At 46.1% G+C, this 18070-nt stretch overlaps 1 protein-coding gene across 3 annotated transcripts; it reads left to right on the plus strand.

Moving 5' to 3' along the window:
* Positions 1-1164: 1164 nt before the first annotated feature.
* Positions 1165-16151, plus strand: ABCF1 (ATP binding cassette subfamily F member 1). 3 transcript variants are annotated; one of them, XM_047860094.1, is made up of 25 exons: positions 1165-1304; positions 5662-5708; positions 5928-6017; positions 6130-6259; positions 6410-6447; positions 6533-6640; positions 8072-8146; positions 8228-8344; positions 9185-9289; positions 9894-10016; positions 10426-10526; positions 10620-10705; positions 10980-11119; positions 11205-11353; positions 11677-11760; positions 11961-12085; positions 12274-12386; positions 12506-12677; positions 12843-12917; positions 13010-13080; positions 14575-14607; positions 14690-14858; positions 15035-15099; positions 15186-15258; positions 15383-16151. In XM_047860094.1, the coding sequence occupies exons 1-25, from the start codon at positions 1232-1234 to the stop codon at positions 15547-15549; spliced, it is 2529 nt and encodes an 842-aa protein (XP_047716050.1). In that variant the 5' UTR covers positions 1165-1231; the 3' UTR covers positions 15550-16151. The 3 variants fall into 3 exon arrangements, with proteins under 3 accessions (XP_047716050.1, XP_047716051.1, XP_047716052.1); XM_047860095.1 differs by having other exon boundaries at positions 6133-6259; XM_047860096.1 differs by having other exon boundaries at positions 1182-1304; positions 5643-5708.
* The last annotated feature ends 1919 nt before the right edge of the window (positions 16152-18070 follow it).

Here is an 18070-nt window from a genome sequence, read left to right on the forward strand (position 1 = left end):
CACTTAGGGATATTCATCAGTTATGGGTAGTAAAGTCATGAGACATAGGTGATAAGTCTAGATAGAGAAAAATGTCAAAGAATGTGCCCCAAAACATTTAGACTTCAAGGGAAACCATGAGAGGGGCACCTGGGTGGCTCAGCCGGTTGGTTAGGTGTCCAACTTTTGATTTCGGCTCAGGTCATGGTCTCACGATTCACAAGATTGAGCCTGAGTCAGGCTCTGCGTTGACAGTGCAGAGCCTGCTTGAGATTCTCTCTGCTCCTCTGGAGCATGCTCTCATGCACGTTCTCTCTCAAAATAAATAAATAAACATTTAAAAAAAGAAAAAAGAAAAAAAGCCAGGAAAGGAGAGAAGGGGAGCAGCCTCTGAAATGGAAGGGAAACCTGCAGAGAGCAGTGTCCCTGAAAAAAAAGGAAGGTGGGAATGATCATCTGTGTCAAATGCTGCTAGCACAGTATGATAAAGACAGAGAATTGGTCCCCTATCTGTTGACCTTGGGAAGAGTGGACTCAAGCAATGGTAGGGACAAGAGCATGATTGTAATGGGTTAAGGAGAGCTGAAAGAGCTATGGGAGCGTCTTGCTCCCACACCTATTAAGTGGTAGGGTTAAGAAGAGGAACTCAAATCTTGATTGTGGTGGCAGTTTAATGGGTGTATATATGTAAAAACCTTGATCAAAGTGCAATTTATTGCCTGTCAATTTATTGTATGTGCGTTTATCATACACCAATTATATCCCAGTAAAACTGTGACTTCCCTCCGCCCCCCAAACTGCCCCCAAGCTTTATCACACCGTTATTTCTGTTAGGCTACAATTCCTAGTTTACAACCCTACACTCAACACCCGTCCTCTTCCCAAGTAGATGGACTACGTCTTTCTGCTCCTAACCACTTAAAAAACAAAAACAAAAAGAAGGATGCTTCTGCTCCTTCGTACTAATCCGAAATTACTGTGCTCAGTACCTATTCACGCAGCGTCGCGGACTCACTGCCACAGCATTCGCACACAGCCATAAATGCTTTATTGACTTTGCGGGGCCAAGCAGACGCCGGCCCCGCCCCATCGCCGCTGGCATGCCCCCGAGATGACGCCGCGGAGAGCACGTGCACCGCCCAGGGGCCGGACCGTGGCGCCAAAGTGGAGAGCCCGCCCCATTCGGGACCCCACGCTGCCGGAAGCGGAAATACTGCCCGGCGTCTCCAGAGTAGCTGTAACTGCCACCAAGATGCCGAAGGGACCCAAGCAGCAGCCGCCGGAGCCCGAGTGGATTGGGGATGGAGAGAGCACGAGCCCCACAGGTGAGGCTGATAGGCAGGGAACCAGCGAGATAGAAAAGGGAAGAAGAGAGCGGACGTATTTTAGGAGGGGGGGGTCACGGGTTGTGAAACTGACCGGGCCGTGAGGGAGGCTACTGCACATGCGTGTAATGGGGCCGGCCGGAAAGAGTTTACCCAGCACGCCAGTTTGGGGTGGGAGTGAAGGTGCCTGGCGGTCACGCACGAGTTTCAGTGGGATTTGGCAAGAAACGAGGGAATGCGTATGGTACCGTGGAAGAGATGGGTAGAAATGAGAAAGTCCTCCTTTCTTCCCTTTTGGACATCTTCCCCACCGCGCTGTATTCCACGTTCCATGGGAATCTGTCAAGCAGGGCGACACCCCACCCACTGCGCGCTCACGCACACATAAAACGTCACACATCCACCCACCCACACCCTCTCAGGAGGAAGAGATGATTCCCTGGGTTCTTTCATAATACACATCAGACTCATCTGGAGCAAGAGTGCAGGGTAGCTGGTAGGTGTTGCAGTGAAGGCTAAGGTTTACTTAAAAGCAGCGAATGTTTGTTAAACGTAAGCAGCACCTATACTGTGTTTTGGGAAGGGAGAAAAAATATGAAGACATCCTCCCAAATTTGAAGGCACTTCAACGGGAGATAAAATAATTACAGTAGATACACAGTGACTCATTTTACAAGCAATTTTTGGATGCCTGCTGTATACCTGATACTGTGCAGAGAAACTGAGAATGTAGAGATAAAAGATCAGACTTGCCCCAAAGGGGCACCCAGTTTAGTAGAGGGGACAGCATGAATCCAAAAGTGGTTGACAGAGTGATGAATGTGCTTGAGAATGCTGTGAGACTAGAGAAGAGAGGAGAAGCATCTACTCAGACAGCTAGGGTAGGAATGTCAGCAAAGCCTCCCAGAAATATGTAGCAGCTGAGTTGATTCTGAAAGAATCAATATGAGTTAGCAAGGGGAAGAGCATTCCAAGCAGAGGAAGAAATTTGTGCAAAGGTAAAGACGTAGGTGAGCCTGGCCGTTCCCCATATTGGGTGACTAATGTAATGGGGTTGGAAAGGTGTGCAGGAGACAAATAATGGGACGCTTTACACAGTATTCCAAAGACTTTAATTCTGAAGACATTAAGACTAATTGAAGTGCATAAGGCATAGTGTGATCAGCTCATCCTGACAACACTGAGCAGTGGAGAATGACTTGTATTGGTCAAGATTGGAGGCAGGGCTACCATGTAAGAGGTGCTGGCAATGATCTAGGTGAGAAGCAGTACCAGGGTAAGCCAAGGCAGTGAATATTAAAGAGTTACTAAGGACATGGCATTGAGCAGGTCTGAGAACAGACTGAATGAAGGGAGAAGAATTAAGGATGACACTCACTTAAGTAACTCAAAGGGTAGTATACTATTGTTTGAGATCAGAAATGGGCTGTAGGGTTGGGAGTGGGAAGAGATAAGGTCAGCTTTTGAATGTCAAGTTGGGGATTCCTGGGGAACTTCTAAGAGGAGATGGCAGGGAGAGATCTAGGCTAGAAGTAAACACACAAGCAAGTGTTGTTGAAATGTTGAATTCAGAGGAGTCCCCTGAGAGAGTATGCAGATTGAAGCCAAAAGAGGAAGAAGACAGGAACCCAAAAGATCCTCAACAATTAAGGGAGGGTAAGGAAGGAGGTAGGGGAGATGACACTGAGAAAGGTGAGCAGCCAGAGAAACTGAAGGCAAACCAGGAGCCAACAGGATCCCTGAAATTAAGTAATGACAGGAGGGAAGCAGAGGATGAGGAGGTGGTAGCATGGAATATTGCAGAGAAGTCATGCAAAATCAGGACTAAAAAAATTCTTTTTGGGTTGAGCAACTAAGGGGACAGTGGCAACTTTGGCAAAGGTAGTAGTCATTAGGAGATGATACCCAAATCAGATCGGAGTATGCTCAAAAAGGAATGGGAAATGAGGAAGCAGAGCTAGTGTGAACCTGTGGAGACCAAAGTAGAAAGCAGTAATTGGGGGAAGAGATAGTAAGGAAGTGTTCTATTAGGCTTTGAAGTTAGCTTAAGTTGTGTGCTGAAGGGGAGGAGCTATTAGGGGAGGAGCGATGGAGGAGCAATGGAGGAGCGCATTGCTTTAGCGGTACTTAGCTTTTTCCTCTTCCTTGGTGATCATACCTTGTCGCACTTGAACCTGTGCATAGGATTTTCCTTTCTATGGTTAGGAGGATCAAAGTGAGGTTTAAAGTTCAAAAGAGAATTAAAGGAAGGGAGAGATGGTTGCGTTGTGTTAGTCCTTGGGGAGAGATTAATACCTGGGAGGAGTCACTCCTCAGTGTTGTCAAGGTGAGCTGATCATGCCATTCCTTCCTCTGTACTGCAGTGGGTCCTCCCTCCTAATGTCTTTAGGATTAAACTCTCTGGAATAGCATATAAAGCCTTTCATTATTTCTCCACATCTTTCCAATTCATTGACACTATTCACCCAATATGGGGGATCAAATTTTGATGAAATGTGTTCTGGTTGGAAGATACAGATTAAGCAAAGACAGACCTACATATGCCTGAGACTTAATCAGGGGGCAATAACAGGTCAGTGTCCAGAACATAGGTGTGGGTAGGAAAACAGAGATATAGCAGAAAAGATAGAATAGGACCCTTTTAATTTGTAAAGTCTTAAGTTATAGGGATTGTTCTTTGATAACACTAGTTTTGGGCATATGGGTGGTCAGTAAAACTTTCCTCAATAATTGGTTACTACAGACTATGTGGAATTCTAGTTTAAAAATACTTAGTCAGTAGAGCATGTGACTTTTTTTTTTAATGTTTTGTGTGAGAGAGAGAGGGTGCATGTGCATGGGGGCGCAGGGGGAGGGGCAGGGGCAGAGAGAATCCCAAGCAGGCTCCACACTTGGTGCTCCACGAGTTCAAGCCCCACATTGGGTGTGGAGCCTAGGAGCCTACTTTTTAAAAAAAATGAAAAATAGGGGCAGCTGGGTGGCTCAGTCGGTTAAATGTCCAATTCTTGGTTTCAGCTCAGGGCATGATCTTGTGGTTTTGTGAGTTCAAGCCCCATGTCAGTCTCTGCTTACAGCACGTAGCCTGTTTGGGATTCTCTCTCTCCTCTCTCTCCTCTCTCTCTGCCCCTCCCCCACTCGCACTAAATAAATTTTAAAAACTTTTTTTTTAATGAAAAATACTTAATGTAGGTAGCAGAAAGCCACTGATATATATATATATTTTTAATTTTTATTTATTTTTGAGAGAGAAAGCAGGGGAGGGGCAGAGAGAGAAAGAAAGAAAATCCCAAGCACACTCTGCACTTTCAGGGCAGAACACGATGCAGGGCTCAAACCCTCAAACCGCGAGATCATGACCTGAACCAAAATCAAAAGTTGGATGGTTAACTGACTGAGCCACCCAGGTGCCCCTGATTTTTTTTTTTTTTTTTTAACTAAATGATTACAGGAGTGTTTCTGGATAGAATTGGAAAGCAGTGGATGGATAGGATGATTTGAAGGGGAATGTGATAGTGGGTAGGCCCGGACAGGAAGAGAAATCATAAAGCTGCTGGCTGCCTCCCATTCTCATGGGGGAAGGGAGAGAGGGAGTTAGACATAGTCTCCTGCCTTCAGGGAAACAGGGTTGGATAGAGGGGAGGAGCTGGAATTTGTTCAGTCAGTCAGGTTTTGTATAAGACTTCCTACTTTGTTCCATGGGAGCGCAAGTTAAACAGTCTGTCAGGTTGCTCTCTGGGTTGAAAGACTAATGTACAAACAGTTAAATATAACAGTGTGATTTGTGCTAGAATGTTATTTGAGCAGACCAGGTGGGGCATAGACCCAGATGTTCATTTATTAACCAGACAGCTCCGTTTACACAGTCTGCAGCTTTTCACAAATTACATATGGCAAACCAAATTTATACTATCTTTGTCCTTTTAGAGGGGACCTTCTCTTCCAGTATGTCCTGAGTTAATAAATGGTACCACTATCCCAACTAATTTTGCCCAGCTAAAAACATAGAAGTCTTTGGGGCACCTGGCTGGCTCAGTCGGAGGAGCATGGGACTCTTTGGGTTGTGGGCTTGAGCCCCGTGTTGAGTATTGAGATTACTTAAAAATAAAATCTTAAAAAAAAAAGAAAATGTAGGAGTCCTCTTTGAGTACTGTGTCTTCCCACTTCTGTCTTCACTCTATAAATTCTACTTCTCCCTTCCACTGCCACTCTAGACCAAGGCACAGTTGGGACAGTGCAAATACCTAAGGAATGATAGAAAGTAGTAAAATAGGATGGAGCCACTGAGAGCTTTGCAGGGGATGTCAGGCTGCTTTGGAATTTGTAGATAAGCATTCACAGTGTCTGCTTAACCTTCTAGACAAAGTGGTGAAGAAAGGAAAGAAGGACAAAAAGACCAAAAAGACGGTGAGTAAATGAGGGTTGTGGATGAGAAATGACAGTGGGTGTTTCCAATCAAAATAAGCCCATGTGAAGGAGGCAGGGGGTCCAAGGGAGGAGGAAAGATCTTTTCAAGAAAGGAAGCAAGGTGAGGGTGGACTGGAGGTTCAGTGGGCCTGTGTGTGGCAGAGAAGGACTTGGTTGGTCTCTGAGCCACATGTACCTATCTCTTAACTCCTTTTACAGTTCTTTGAGGAACTGGCAGTAGAAGATAAACAGGCTGGGGAAGAAGAGAAAGTGCTCAAGGAGAAGGAGCAGCCGCAACAGCAACAGCAGGTTCTCAAGTGTCAGGGGGTCCAGCCCACATTGGTTCAGTCGGTTAATGGGGAACTCTCTGTGCAGCAGAGAGGGCCCTGGGCTTCGTTGTGTTACTCTCTTTTCCTTTCAGCAGCAAAAAAAGAAACGAGACACCCGAAAAGGCCGGCGGAAGAAGGACGTGGACGATGATGGAGAAGAGAAAGAGCTCATGGAGCGTCTTAAGAAGCTCTCAGTGCCAGCCAGTGATGAGGAGGATGAGGGTAAATGACCTGAGGGGAAATGGGTTCCCAGAATCCCTGAGTCATGAATAATAAAGTACCTCATTTCTTGATTTTGAGTTGGATTAGATTGAGTAACCAGACATTATAATTGTTTCCTACCTCATCTTCCCAACCGTCGTGTCATTTCAGTACCTGCCCCAGTACCCCGAGGAGGGAAGAAAACCAAGGTAAGCCATCTGTGTGATAAACAAGAGACCCCAGGGCTGCAAACTTGACCATCCCACTGATTTCTCTGGCCCTTTCATTCTCTAGGGTGGTAATGTTTTTGCAGCCCTGATTCAGGATCAAAGTGAGGATGAGGAGGAGGAAGAAAAACATCCTCCCAAGCCTGCCAAGTTGGAAAAGAATCGGATTAATAAGGTGAAAGTGGCCACTCTGCTGGTCACTCCCACCCCATGTAGCACCTTCTGGCCATGGTGTGGTAATTCCCCTGCTCTTTTTCCTGCTTTTATTTTTTTAATTTTTTAATTTTAATTTCTTTTAAGATTTTAAGTAATCTCTATACCCAGTGTGGGCTCGAACTCACAACCCTGAGATCAAGAGTCACATGTGTCACTGACTGAGCAAGCCACACTCCCCATTTTCCTGCTTTTAAACTAGTTCTTTTAGGGGTGCCTGGGTGGCTCGGTCAGTTGAGAGTCCAACTTTGGCTCAGGTCATGATCTCATGGTTTGTGGGTTCAAGTCCTGTGTCAGGTTCTGTGCTAACAGCTCGGAGCCTGGAGCCTGCTCCACATTCTCTGTCTGTCTGTCTGTCTCTCTCTCTCCCTCTCTCTGCCCTTCCCTTGCTCACACTCTCTTTCTCAAAAATAAACATTAAAAAAAAAAAAAAACAACTAGTTCTTTTAGTAGGTCTCACACTATCAAAATCATCTTTTTTTTTTTTTTTTTTTTTTGTTAACGTTTATTTGAGAAAGAACATATGCGAGCAGGGGAGGGGCAGAGAAAGGGGGACAGAGGATCTAAAGCAAGCTCTGCAGTGACAGCAGAGAGCCTGATGTGTGGCTTCAATTCACAAACTTTGAGCTCATGACCCAAGCCGAAGCTGGACGTTTAACTGACTGAGCCACCCAGGCTCCCCAGATCAGACTCAAAATCTAAAACAAAGGGCCTCAAGTTTTTGCTTTTCCACTCGGACCCCTTTTGCAGGGTTACTTGGGATTCTTCTGTGTATATGTTTCAAATTAGCCTGTTCACACCTTGGCGTTCAGTTTTATGCCTGTGTTGAAGTATTTGTGGTTTTGTTTGTTTTTTAAGTAATCTTCACATCCAACTTGGGGCTCAGACTTAACCCCAAGATCAAGACTTGCATGCTGTACTGACTGAGCCAGCCAGGTTCCCCGCCCCCCCACCCTTTTAAGCACTACCCCAACATAGAGTTTGATTGAACCCATGACCCCAACATCAAGAGTCGTGTACTCCACCAGCTGAACCAGACACGCACCCCAATGCCTTTCTTTTTTCTTTATGTGTGTCTTCCCTTTTCCTTAGAATGCTCTCTCTACGCTCAAGTCCATTATTTCCTCTCAAGATGTGCCCTCTCGAGGAAGCCCTCCAGTGCTAGTGCCACCCCACCCATGTTCGTTTTCCTGACTCGTGTTCCCTTAGCTTTGCTGACATCATCTAACTATTTTTTCACTCTTTCACCTCAAGGTAGAAACTAGGGTTTTCCTAGGTCTCATTTGTTTTCGGAGGAGCACTCAGTATAGTTAGCTCCTAGTTCTAAACTCCCTAGAAATGCTTGATAAATAAGTTAACAAATTAATTTTCTGTGTGTGTGTGTGTTCTCCAGGCTGTATCTGAGGAACAACAGCCTGGGCTGAAGGGCAGAAAGGGAAAGGAAGAGAAGTTAAAGGGGAAGACCAAGGTGAGGGAGTATTGGCAGGAGGAGGTGCTGGGTCTCAGGAATTAGAACATTTCATCAGATCTGTTTTTTTTTCCCTGTTAGCCTCAAAATAAATTTGCTGCTCTGGACAATGAAGAGGAGGAGGATGAAGAAGAAGAAATAACAAAACAAAAGGAGCCTCCCAGACAAGGGAAGGAGAAGACCATGAAGGCAGAGGAGGTGTGTATTTTGGTGTTGGGGGGAAGAAAGATTGGCTGAGGGACTGGCCTTCTGTGGCTCTTGGTTGGGGGAGGGGAGCAGGATCTGGGGGTGGCATTACTACCCAGAGCAGGAATTAGCAGGCTTTTGTAAAGGGCCACATAGTAAATATTTTTGGTTTTGTGGACCACATACAATCTCTGATGCATATTCCTGTTTTTTAAAAAAATTCTTTGAAAATGTAAAACCATTCTTAGCGCTTGGGCCGTATAAAAATAGGCATCAGGTGAGATTTGGCCCGCAATCCATTTAGCTCCTGATTCAGAGAGGAAGGGACCCTGGTGGTAGCCTCAGATGATCTGGGTTCTGGCTCTGCCACTCACCACCTGTGTGACCTTTCCACCTTCTCAGGGCACGGTTATCTGTATGATCTAGTGATCTCTGCAGTCCCTCCACCTCTAGAACTTTCTAATTCTGGATTCTGTTAGATTTCTTAGTGCTGTAAGGGTTTCTGGACGTTTTCTTTGCATGTTAACATGTAAGCCACAGATACTCATTTGATACATGAGTAAAAGCTGTTTCATTTATTTCCTCCCCAGTGGTATGGGCAGTTTTGTTTGTAGGTGGGTAGAACTGTTATACTTTGTACATACACATTCATACTATTTGTCTTCTGTCATTCCTGACACAGAAGTGGGTAAAGGACTCCAGGGAGCCCAGGAGTGTGTGTGAGAGAGTGAGAGGACCCACCAAGAAATTTCAGGACTCTGGGAAAGGAATGAGCTAACTGTGGGGCTGGGTGAATGACATGAAATCTGAGTTCTAGAAGGGGTCTCTTGTTTTTCATCATCTCGTTCTCAGGGTTCAGAGGAAGAAGGAGAAGAGGAGGAAGAAGAAGGGGAGTCTAAGGCTGATGATCCTTATGTGCACCTTAGCAAAAAGGAGAAGAAAAAGCTAAAGAAACAAGTAAGATCTCGGTCAGAATTAGGAGCGTTTGACTTTTTATTTATTTATTTATTTATTTATTTATTTATTTATTTAAAAAAAATTTTTTTTAACATTTACTTATTTTTGAGACAGAGAGAGAGCATGAACAGGGGAGGGTCAGAGAAAGAGGGAGACACAGAATCTAAAGCAGGCTCCAGGCTCTGAGCTGTCATCACAGAGCCCGACGCGGGGCTCGAACCCACAGACTGAGATCATGACCTGAACCGAAGTCGGACACTCAACCGACTGAGCCACCTAGGCGCCCCGTGTTTGACTTTTTTAATATTTCAGTTGGACTCCTGGCTGGCTCAGTAGGTGGAGCATGCAACTCTTGATCGAGTTCCAGCCCCACATTGGGTGTAGAGATTACATAAAATCTTTAAAAAAAAATTTTTTTTTTAAAGTAGGGGACATCTGAATTGGGGCAAAAGGGAGCTTTTGATGTTACTGCAAGAACAACAGTTGGAATAAAGAAACAGATGTATTTTGTGGACCTTTTTTTGGTGTCTGATGACATGTGGCTGTGTTGTGACGGGTAACTGGCAGACAGTGGCCTCATATGTGGGTTTTCCTTCTTTCTCAGATGGAGTATGAGCGCCAGGTGGCTTCATTAAAAGCAGCCAATGCTGCTGAAAATGATTTCTCCGTGTCCCAAGCAGAGGTGTCCTCCCGCCAAGCCATGTTAGAAAATGCATCTGACATTAAGGTAAGGTCTGAGAGGCTCCCTCCCAACCAGTTTGCTCAAGGAAGTGCCACCTTTCCCTGAGTGGCCATGGCAGCCGAGGAAGCCAGGTATGAGTGGTATATTGGAAGAAAGCTTGGAGGTGTTTTCCATACCTTGACTTCTGCCAGCTTCAGTGAGAAGATAGGAAAACCAACACAACTAGAGGGGTCCACCCTTGGGGGGCAGGAAGGGTGGGATGGGCTGGACTCATTTAGAATTTGGGAGACTCCCCTTCAAAGCAGTGGACAGGAAGTGGACCAGCATGGTGAAGAGGGTCATGCTGGAGCTATCTGTTTTGTCAGAGGCTTCCCAGCAGGGAGAAAGTTGTCTGAAAGAGGGGGGTTCTCATGTGCTTTTCTTTCTTCTGCCACTGCTTCCCTGACAACTGCAGCTGGAGAAGTTCAGCATCTCGGCCCACGGCAAGGAGTTATTTGTCAACGCAGACTTGTACATTGTAGCTGGCCGCCGCTATGGGCTAGTGGGACCCAACGGGTGAGGAGAAGGGCTGGAGCTATAAAAGGGAAGGGGCTGGAAAAAAAAAGGTTTTTCAGGGATGGCCTGGTCTTAATAGTTCTCGTTCCCCAGCAAGGGCAAGACTACTCTCCTCAAGCACATTGCCAACCGGGCCTTGAGCATACCTCCCAACATTGACGTGCTGCTGTGTGAGCAGGGTGAGGCCAGTGGTGGGATGGGCCTGAGGGGTGGGCAGTTGGGGGTAGAAGAGTCAACCAAGAACAGAAGAAATTGTGGTTATGGAGTGGGAAAGGTTCTAAAGTAAGATTGGGGACTGGGAGATAGATGCTAAGGAAAGACTAGAGAAAATTTCTTTGGAATAAGTACAATGAATTGGGCAAGGTCAGACAAACCTGAAATTGAGCTGAAGAAAAGAAGGAATGGGAGACTTGGCCCTCAGGGCAACTGGCCTTTTCTCCCCTGACCCCCCAGAGGTGGTAGCAGATGAGACGCCAGCTGTGCAGGCTGTTCTTCGGGCCGACACCAAGCGATTAAAACTGTTGGAAGAGGAGCGACGGCTCCAGGGGCAGCTGGAGCAGGGAGATGATGCAGCTGCTGAGAGGCTAGAGAAGGTAGAGGAGATGGCGCAGGGGACATGGGCTAAGAGTTGGGGGTTCCTGGAACCTTTGGACATGTGTCCTCTTCTCCCTCCTCCAGGTATATGAGGAATTGCGGGCGACTGGGGCAGCAGCTGCAGAGGCCAAAGCCCGGCGGATCCTGGCTGGTCTGGGCTTTGACCCTGAAATGCAGAATCGGCCCACACAGAAGTTCTCTGGGGGCTGGCGCATGCGTGTCTCCCTGGCCAGGTGGGCCACCCACCTCCCTGCCTTTCCCCTTTGCAGCATCAATCCACGCATGGGCAGGGATGGCAGGAGGCGGGGCTTTCTCTTCTTCCTGTTCTTCTAAGGCCAGTTGGGAGTTTCAAGTCTTCCTGCTCCTTCCTGTATTGTCTGCATTGCCAGACTCAAGATCTTTCCTCTTGGGGGCATAATCTTTTCAACATCTCCTGCTCTCTGAGGAGAGATATGGAAGGAGTGTTCATGGTCTCACCTGCCAGAGGTTTCTGTGGAGTTATCTGAGTGAGAATCTTCCTACCCCTGACCCTACATTCTGGTGCCCCACCTTCTAGGGCATTGTTCATGGAGCCCACGCTGCTGATGTTAGATGAACCTACCAACCACCTGGACCTCAATGCTGTCATCTGGCTCAATAAGTGCGTCACCTTTGACTACAGTCTTTGCGTCATTGGTTGTCATTCTGTCCTTGTCTCCTCTAGCTGTTTACACTCTGTCCTTGACAGCACTCTATCCAGCCCCTTTCTCTTTTCCTCCCTGTTTTCATTGTCAGTCTGTTTCCCTGACTTAACCCTAAACTGACCATTGTGACCTGTCCACACTCTTCTCTAAAACCCAGCTACCTCCAGGGCTGGCGGAAGACATTGCTCATCGTTTCCCATGACCAGGGCTTTCTGGATGATGTCTGCACCGATATTATTCATCTCGATGCCCAGCGGCTCCATTACTATCGGGGCAATTACAGTAAGGATCATTTGTTGGGGGGAGGAAAGAGACGAGGCCTTGGAGGGAGGACCCATAGGGATGCAATGATTAGCTAAATCTTAAAAGAGTCTAGACAGTGATGCCCAACTCTGTCCTCACCAGTTCTGGTTGTCCCTCTGCTGGGGAGGAAGACAACCGTTGTTGCCCATCCTCCTTTTCTGCCTCAGTGACCTTCAAGAAGATGTATCAGCAGAAGCAGAAAGAACTGCTGAAGCAGTATGAGAAGCAGGAGAAGAAGCTGAAGGAGCTAAAGGCAGGTGGCAAGTCCACCAAGCAGGCGGTAAGCACCTGCGGGGCTTTTCTCTCAATATGGAGAAAGAGGGAACTCTGTGACACTGCTCTCCATTTCAGGGACTGCTGTGAAGGGTGTGAATTTCTCCTTTTCCCCTTCCTCTCCAGGAAAAGCAAACAAAGGAAGCCCTGACTCGAAAGCAGCAGAAATGCCGGCGGAAAAACCAAGATGAGGAATCGCAAGAGGCCCCCGAGCTCCTGAAGCGCCCCAAGGAGTACACTGTGCGCTTTACTTTCCCTAATCCCCCACCGCTCAGCCCTCCTGTGCTGGGTCTGCATGGTGAGCAGCTGCAGACCCCACCAACGCAGGGCGGAAGTGTGTGCACCCCATGTCTTCCACCCAGCGTGGGATCCATTCCTTTTCTCCAAGGCCAGGAAAGGACTTTAGGACACCTTCAGAGTGATTCTGAAAAGAAAGTATATCACTTCTTTTCCTGATTCTCAGGTGTGACGTTTGGCTATGAGGGGCAGAAACCACTCTTTAAGAACCTGGATTTTGGCATTGACATGGATTCAAGGAGTGAGTTGGTGTCAAGTGGCTTGGGGACGTGAAGCAGGGCTACAGGGACAGTTTCTGAGGACCTCTTTGACCACCTGTCTTCCTCCTTGCAGTCTGCATCGTGGGCCCTAACGGTGTGGGGAAGAGCACCCTGCTTCTGTTGTTGACGGGCAAGCTGACACCAGTAAGTCCTGGTGCCAGGACCAGAGAGCATGACGAGTGTGAAAAGGCAGCTGTTCACCAAATGCTAGAATCAAGGAGCCCCCTCTGTGCTGAAGATTTAAATACAGAATTCATCGTAGATGATTCCTTTTCCTCAGAGGTGCTAGAGAGGAGAACATTGTAGATCAGGGGAGAGAGCCAGGAGAAGTGGGGTTGGACTGGGGGCACCACTCCCCCATGTGTGTTTTGGTTATAGAATAACTAGAAATTGCATGAGTCAGGGGCACCTGGGTGACTCATCCGGTTAAGCTTCTGACTCTTGATCTCCGCTCAGGTTATAATCTCACGGTTCCTGGGATTGAGCCCCATGTTGGGCTCTGTACTGACAGCAGGGAACCTGCTTGGGATTCTCTCTCCCTCTCTGCCCTCTCCCTCTCTCTCAAAAATAAAAAACTTAAGAAAAAAAGAAATTGCAGGAGTCAGAAAAGTCTGGAGATAACCAGTATTAATTTAGATGGATTACTTTCTCTTTTTCTTCTCTGCAAATGTGCATATAATTTTTTTTTAACAAAAGTGGGTTCTCAGATGAATTGTTTCATAGCCAGTTCTCAGATAATACACATCAAGTATTTTTCCATGCCAATAATTACCTATGTACATTCGTTTCTTGTGGATTTATAGTTTTTGATCACAGTCGTTTAGATTTTTTTCTGGTTTTTCACTGAAGGTCAATCCTATAGTAAACTTTTTTTTTTTTTTTTTTTTTTTTTTGAGAGGGTGTAAGTGAGCAAGGGGCAGAGAGGGTGAAAGAGAAAGAGAATCCCACTGGCAGAGGGAGGGAGAGAGAAGGTGGGGCTCATCCAAAGGGGGGCTTGAGCTCACCTGATGCGGGACTCAAACTCATGTATCGTGACATCATGACCTGAGCCGAAGTCAGGTGTTTAACCAACTGAGCCACCCAAGTGCTCCAGTAAATATTATTGTACATGTTCATGACTGTAGTTTTTTTTTTTTAGGATAAACTTCCTAGAATTGTTTTTAGGATTTACAACATACTGCTATACAGTGCTTTTGATTGGTTGTAACCATCTTTACTCCCTCCAGGAAAATGTTCAGAAGGGCCCATTTCTTCATACACCTCAAGCTGTTTTTTCTTAGATCCTCTCACAGTCTCTTAACTCCCATATGAGGCAGAACCCTGAAAAAGTTGCCATTGGTGGATCTTGCTGGGTGGGAAGGGGGTGTTTGTTGGTTGTGGTCAGTCCCCTCTTGGTTCTGAATCTGTGCTTTTTGTGTCCCCTCCTTTATTGTCATCTCACTCCCCTTTGCCCCGTACTCTTGTCATTTCCTGGATGTGCCTTTGTCACATTAGGGAGGACATCCGCGTTCCCCTTCTTGCATGGACTGATTCCCAGCCCAATTCTGGTATTTGTCTCCCCTTAAGAAAGGTGACAATGTGGAGGGGCAGCATCTTCCTCTCCATTCCCTTATCTTCCCACTTGCTTTTTCCTTGCAGACTCGTGGAGAAATGAGAAAGAACCACCGGTTGGTAAGTTGGCTTTGGGAATTAGGGAGGAAGAGCCTGATAGAGGAAGTATGATTTTTACAGACCGCCTTCCTCTCTTGGGCAGAAAATTGGCTTCTTCAACCAGCAGTATGCAGAACAGCTGCGCATGGAGGAAACACCCACTGAATATCTGCAGCGGGGCTTCAACCTGCCCTACCAGGATGCCCGGAAGTGCCTAGGCCGCTTTGGCCTTGAGAGTCATGCCCACACCATCCAGATCTGCAAACTCTCTGGTACCACTGTAGGGGGCTAGGGAAGGTGTCCTCAATTTTCACACCTCCAGACTGTACCTAGAGTCAGAAGAGAACAGCTAGGACTTGGGGAATCTCTGCACACACACATCTTCAGAGTTTATCTTCAGAAACATAAGGCAGTGAAGTGTGATGGCCCTCTTTTTCCTTTGCTACAGGTGGGCAAAAAGCCCGAGTTGTGTTTGCTGAGCTGGCTTGTCGGGAACCCGATGTCCTCATCTTGGTGAGTGAGCTGGACTATGGGAGGGGGTAAAGGTGACAGTAATGAAAAGAATTGTAACACTTGGTCACGGAATGTTTCTTCCATAGGATGAACCCACCAATAACTTGGACATTGAGTCTATTGATGCTCTTGGGGAAGCCATCAATGAATACAAGGGTGGTAAGTCAGCTCAGGGTGCACCCTCCTCCTTTCCTGGTTCTCATTTGTCTCATTTGTTCTTCACGTTCTCATTTGTCTTTGCCTTCTTTGTCCCTACTCTCCCTGCTCACATCTTTTTTTAAAGCTGTGATCGTTGTCAGCCATGATGCCCGACTCATCACCGAAACCAACTGCCAGCTGTGGGTGGTGGAGGAGCAGAGTGTAAGCCAGATCGATGGTGACTTTGAGGACTACAAGCGGGAGGTGTTGGAGGCTCTGGGTGAAGTCATGGTCAACAGACCCCGAGAGTGAGTTTTCCTTCCTGGAAGTCTCCTGAAAGACAAGCTTGTGTGGCCTAGAAGTCCCCTGTTGTCTCCCTTTCTCTGCTTGGAGGCCTGCCTCTGGTCTGCAGCTGACCCAGCAACTACTCAGGCACAGGAAGGCAGAGCATGGTCTTGATGTGACCAGGGTACCACTTTGGTTCCTTTTCTCTGAAAAACTAGCCTGTTACAGTTTTCTTCAGATAACTGAGCTGGCCTTATCCTTGACATTCCTCCATATACACGGAGATGACCTTCATCATTGTGGGCTCCATGTAGCCAAACTTATGTGGCCAGTTATCTAGAGACTTTCATCACCAAGAACCCTGCCTGTGGTCCACCAGAAAGCTTCAGGGCTATCTGGTCCCCTGGTCTTTGAGTGGTGCTGTTCTTTTCTGGTGGATTTAATGCTGACTTACTGATACAGTTACTGCAGCTCAGTGCTGGAGGCAAGTTGTGAGGCCTAGGCTGTTACCCAGCCTAGGGCTTGGTGCCTGCAGTCTTTTTGTAGTTGGGGACTTGGGGGCAAGAAAATTACCCCTCAACTTGAATCTCCCTTTACAAGGGGAGGAAATAAAGGAAAGTTGTTGTTGCCGTCCTGTCGCTGTTTGGAGATTCATGGGCATTGGGACTATTTTTAGTTTTGATTCACTTTATTGCTAGCAGCATTCAGTATCCATGCTTCCCCACTAATACAGATGGATCTAATTTGTAGTCTTAGGCATTTTAGATGGTGCTTGCTGTTTGAGGATTCTCCAACCCTTCAGATAGGAACAGAAAGGGGTTCATCCCTTCCATCTGGGACTCTTGGGCCTCCCATTGTCCAAGCTTTGCTCTGTGGTCAGGGCCCCACAGTACTGATACTCTGAAAAGTTCTTAAGTAACTGACATCACATACAGCACTGTGGAGTGTACAAAAAGGAAAAGACAAGGTCTGCCTACATCAATAGTTTAGCTACACAAGACTTTAGAAAATGAGACATGAGTGTAAAGGTGATTTGGTTAATTGCCAAATGTGTGTCCTCTAGATGCTATAAGTTGCCACGTGCTCATAGAAGGGAAAGATGATCCCTTGATTATTTGATAGACAGGATCACTTCAGGGTGGGCCTCTTGAAAAATAAAAAGAATTTGAATAATGAGAAAATAGGGAGTCATTTTTGGAATGTAGGAAAAGAGAGATCTCAGGCCTGGAAAGAAGAAAAAACTATTTGGGAGTTAATGAGAAAGTGAAGCTGGTGTGGCCATTTTTCTTACTATTATATTGGAGAGGTAGATTTGGAAAGTAACCAGTGGCAGGTGGTTGGTGACTTTAGGTGGTGATGGGTGAGGTCGACTATAGAAGTATATGGAATGGAATCCATAACTTGTGGGTGAGGTAACTAAATGCTGAACTAGGGTAGGGGAGGCATGGGAAGAAAAGGACGGGAGAGGTGTGTGGGAGTTGGGGAGAAAGAAGAGAATGATCTGATGTATCCAGTTCCAGAGGGAATATGAGGAGCTGTTTGGTTAAGTCTGACAGCTTGGATATCTATTTTGGGGAAACTATTTTTTGACCAAGTGAATAAGTAATAGCCTGAGGTACAGATTTTGTAGTGAAGTGTAGTTTTGGTGTGGAAATAGTGTTGTTAGGGAACATCTCAAATTAGAAAGGAACTACTCCTCTTACAGAATTTGAGGGGAAAAAATCAGGGTCTTAAACCAAGCACCTGAGTAAGATGTTTTATGTAAAGTAATTTCCACAATTATGTGAAGTAAATCTGTCATAGAACAGTGGGAGCCAGGTTTCAAGTCTACTTACTAAGAGTATGATGTTGGACAGGCTACTTAGCCTCTTGGTACTGGTTTTCTCATCTGTAAAAAGAAGATTGAAAGTGTGTACCTAGGGACACCTGGGTGGCTCAGTCTTAACCGACTGACTCTTGATTTTGGCTCAGGTCACCATCTCATGGTTTGTGAGATGGAGCCCCGCATCAGGCTCTGTGCTGACAGTAAGGAACCTGCTTGGGTCCCTCTCTCTCCCTCTCTCACTATGCCCCTCCCCTGCTTGTACACTCTCAAAATAAATGAATAAACTTAAAAAAAAAAAGTAGCTACCTTGTAGGATTATTAAGGGATTAGGCAATTATTTTCTAAAGTGTTTTAAATTTTTTTGTTAGACGTGTTTCACGTTACACTCTACACTTTTCAGTTCACTGGTCTAGATGAGATGATGCATAAAATATATAGGAATGTTATTTATAAAGTGAATACCAAAATTTTGCGTTTCAAGTTTTTTATCAACTTCACTACAAGTACTTGATGCTTCAAAACAGCTTCCATACATGGACACAAATTGTACTTTTTCCTTCAATATACATACTTAGTAATGGAGTTATTAATGCACTTAAATGTGGGCAAAAAATACAATGCAAAAAGAACAAAAAAATATGGTTTATATGGTACAGTATGTATGGATAACCCAAAGCCTGGAAAATGGAATTTTGTTAACAAATATTGTTACTCATAGACAAC

Source organism: Prionailurus viverrinus, chromosome B2, assembly GCF_022837055.1.
Source record: "Prionailurus viverrinus isolate Anna chromosome B2, UM_Priviv_1.0, whole genome shotgun sequence".
Classification (NCBI taxonomy): domain Eukaryota; kingdom Metazoa; phylum Chordata; class Mammalia; order Carnivora; family Felidae; genus Prionailurus; species Prionailurus viverrinus.

Bases quoted from the DNA above. Each gene is read 5' to 3' on its own strand.
- ABCF1 (XM_047860094.1), top strand. From the start codon at position 1,232: ATGCCGAAGGGACCCAAGCAGCAGCCGCCGGAGCCCGAGTGGATTGGG. The intron at 6,260-6,409 runs GTAAATGACCTG...GTGTCATTTCAG, and splicing joins CAGTGATGAGGAGGATGAGG to TACCTGCCCCAGTACCCCGA. The intron at 12,387-12,505 runs GTAAGCACCTGC...CTTCCTCTCCAG, and splicing joins GCAAGTCCACCAAGCAGGCG to GAAAAGCAAACAAAGGAAGC.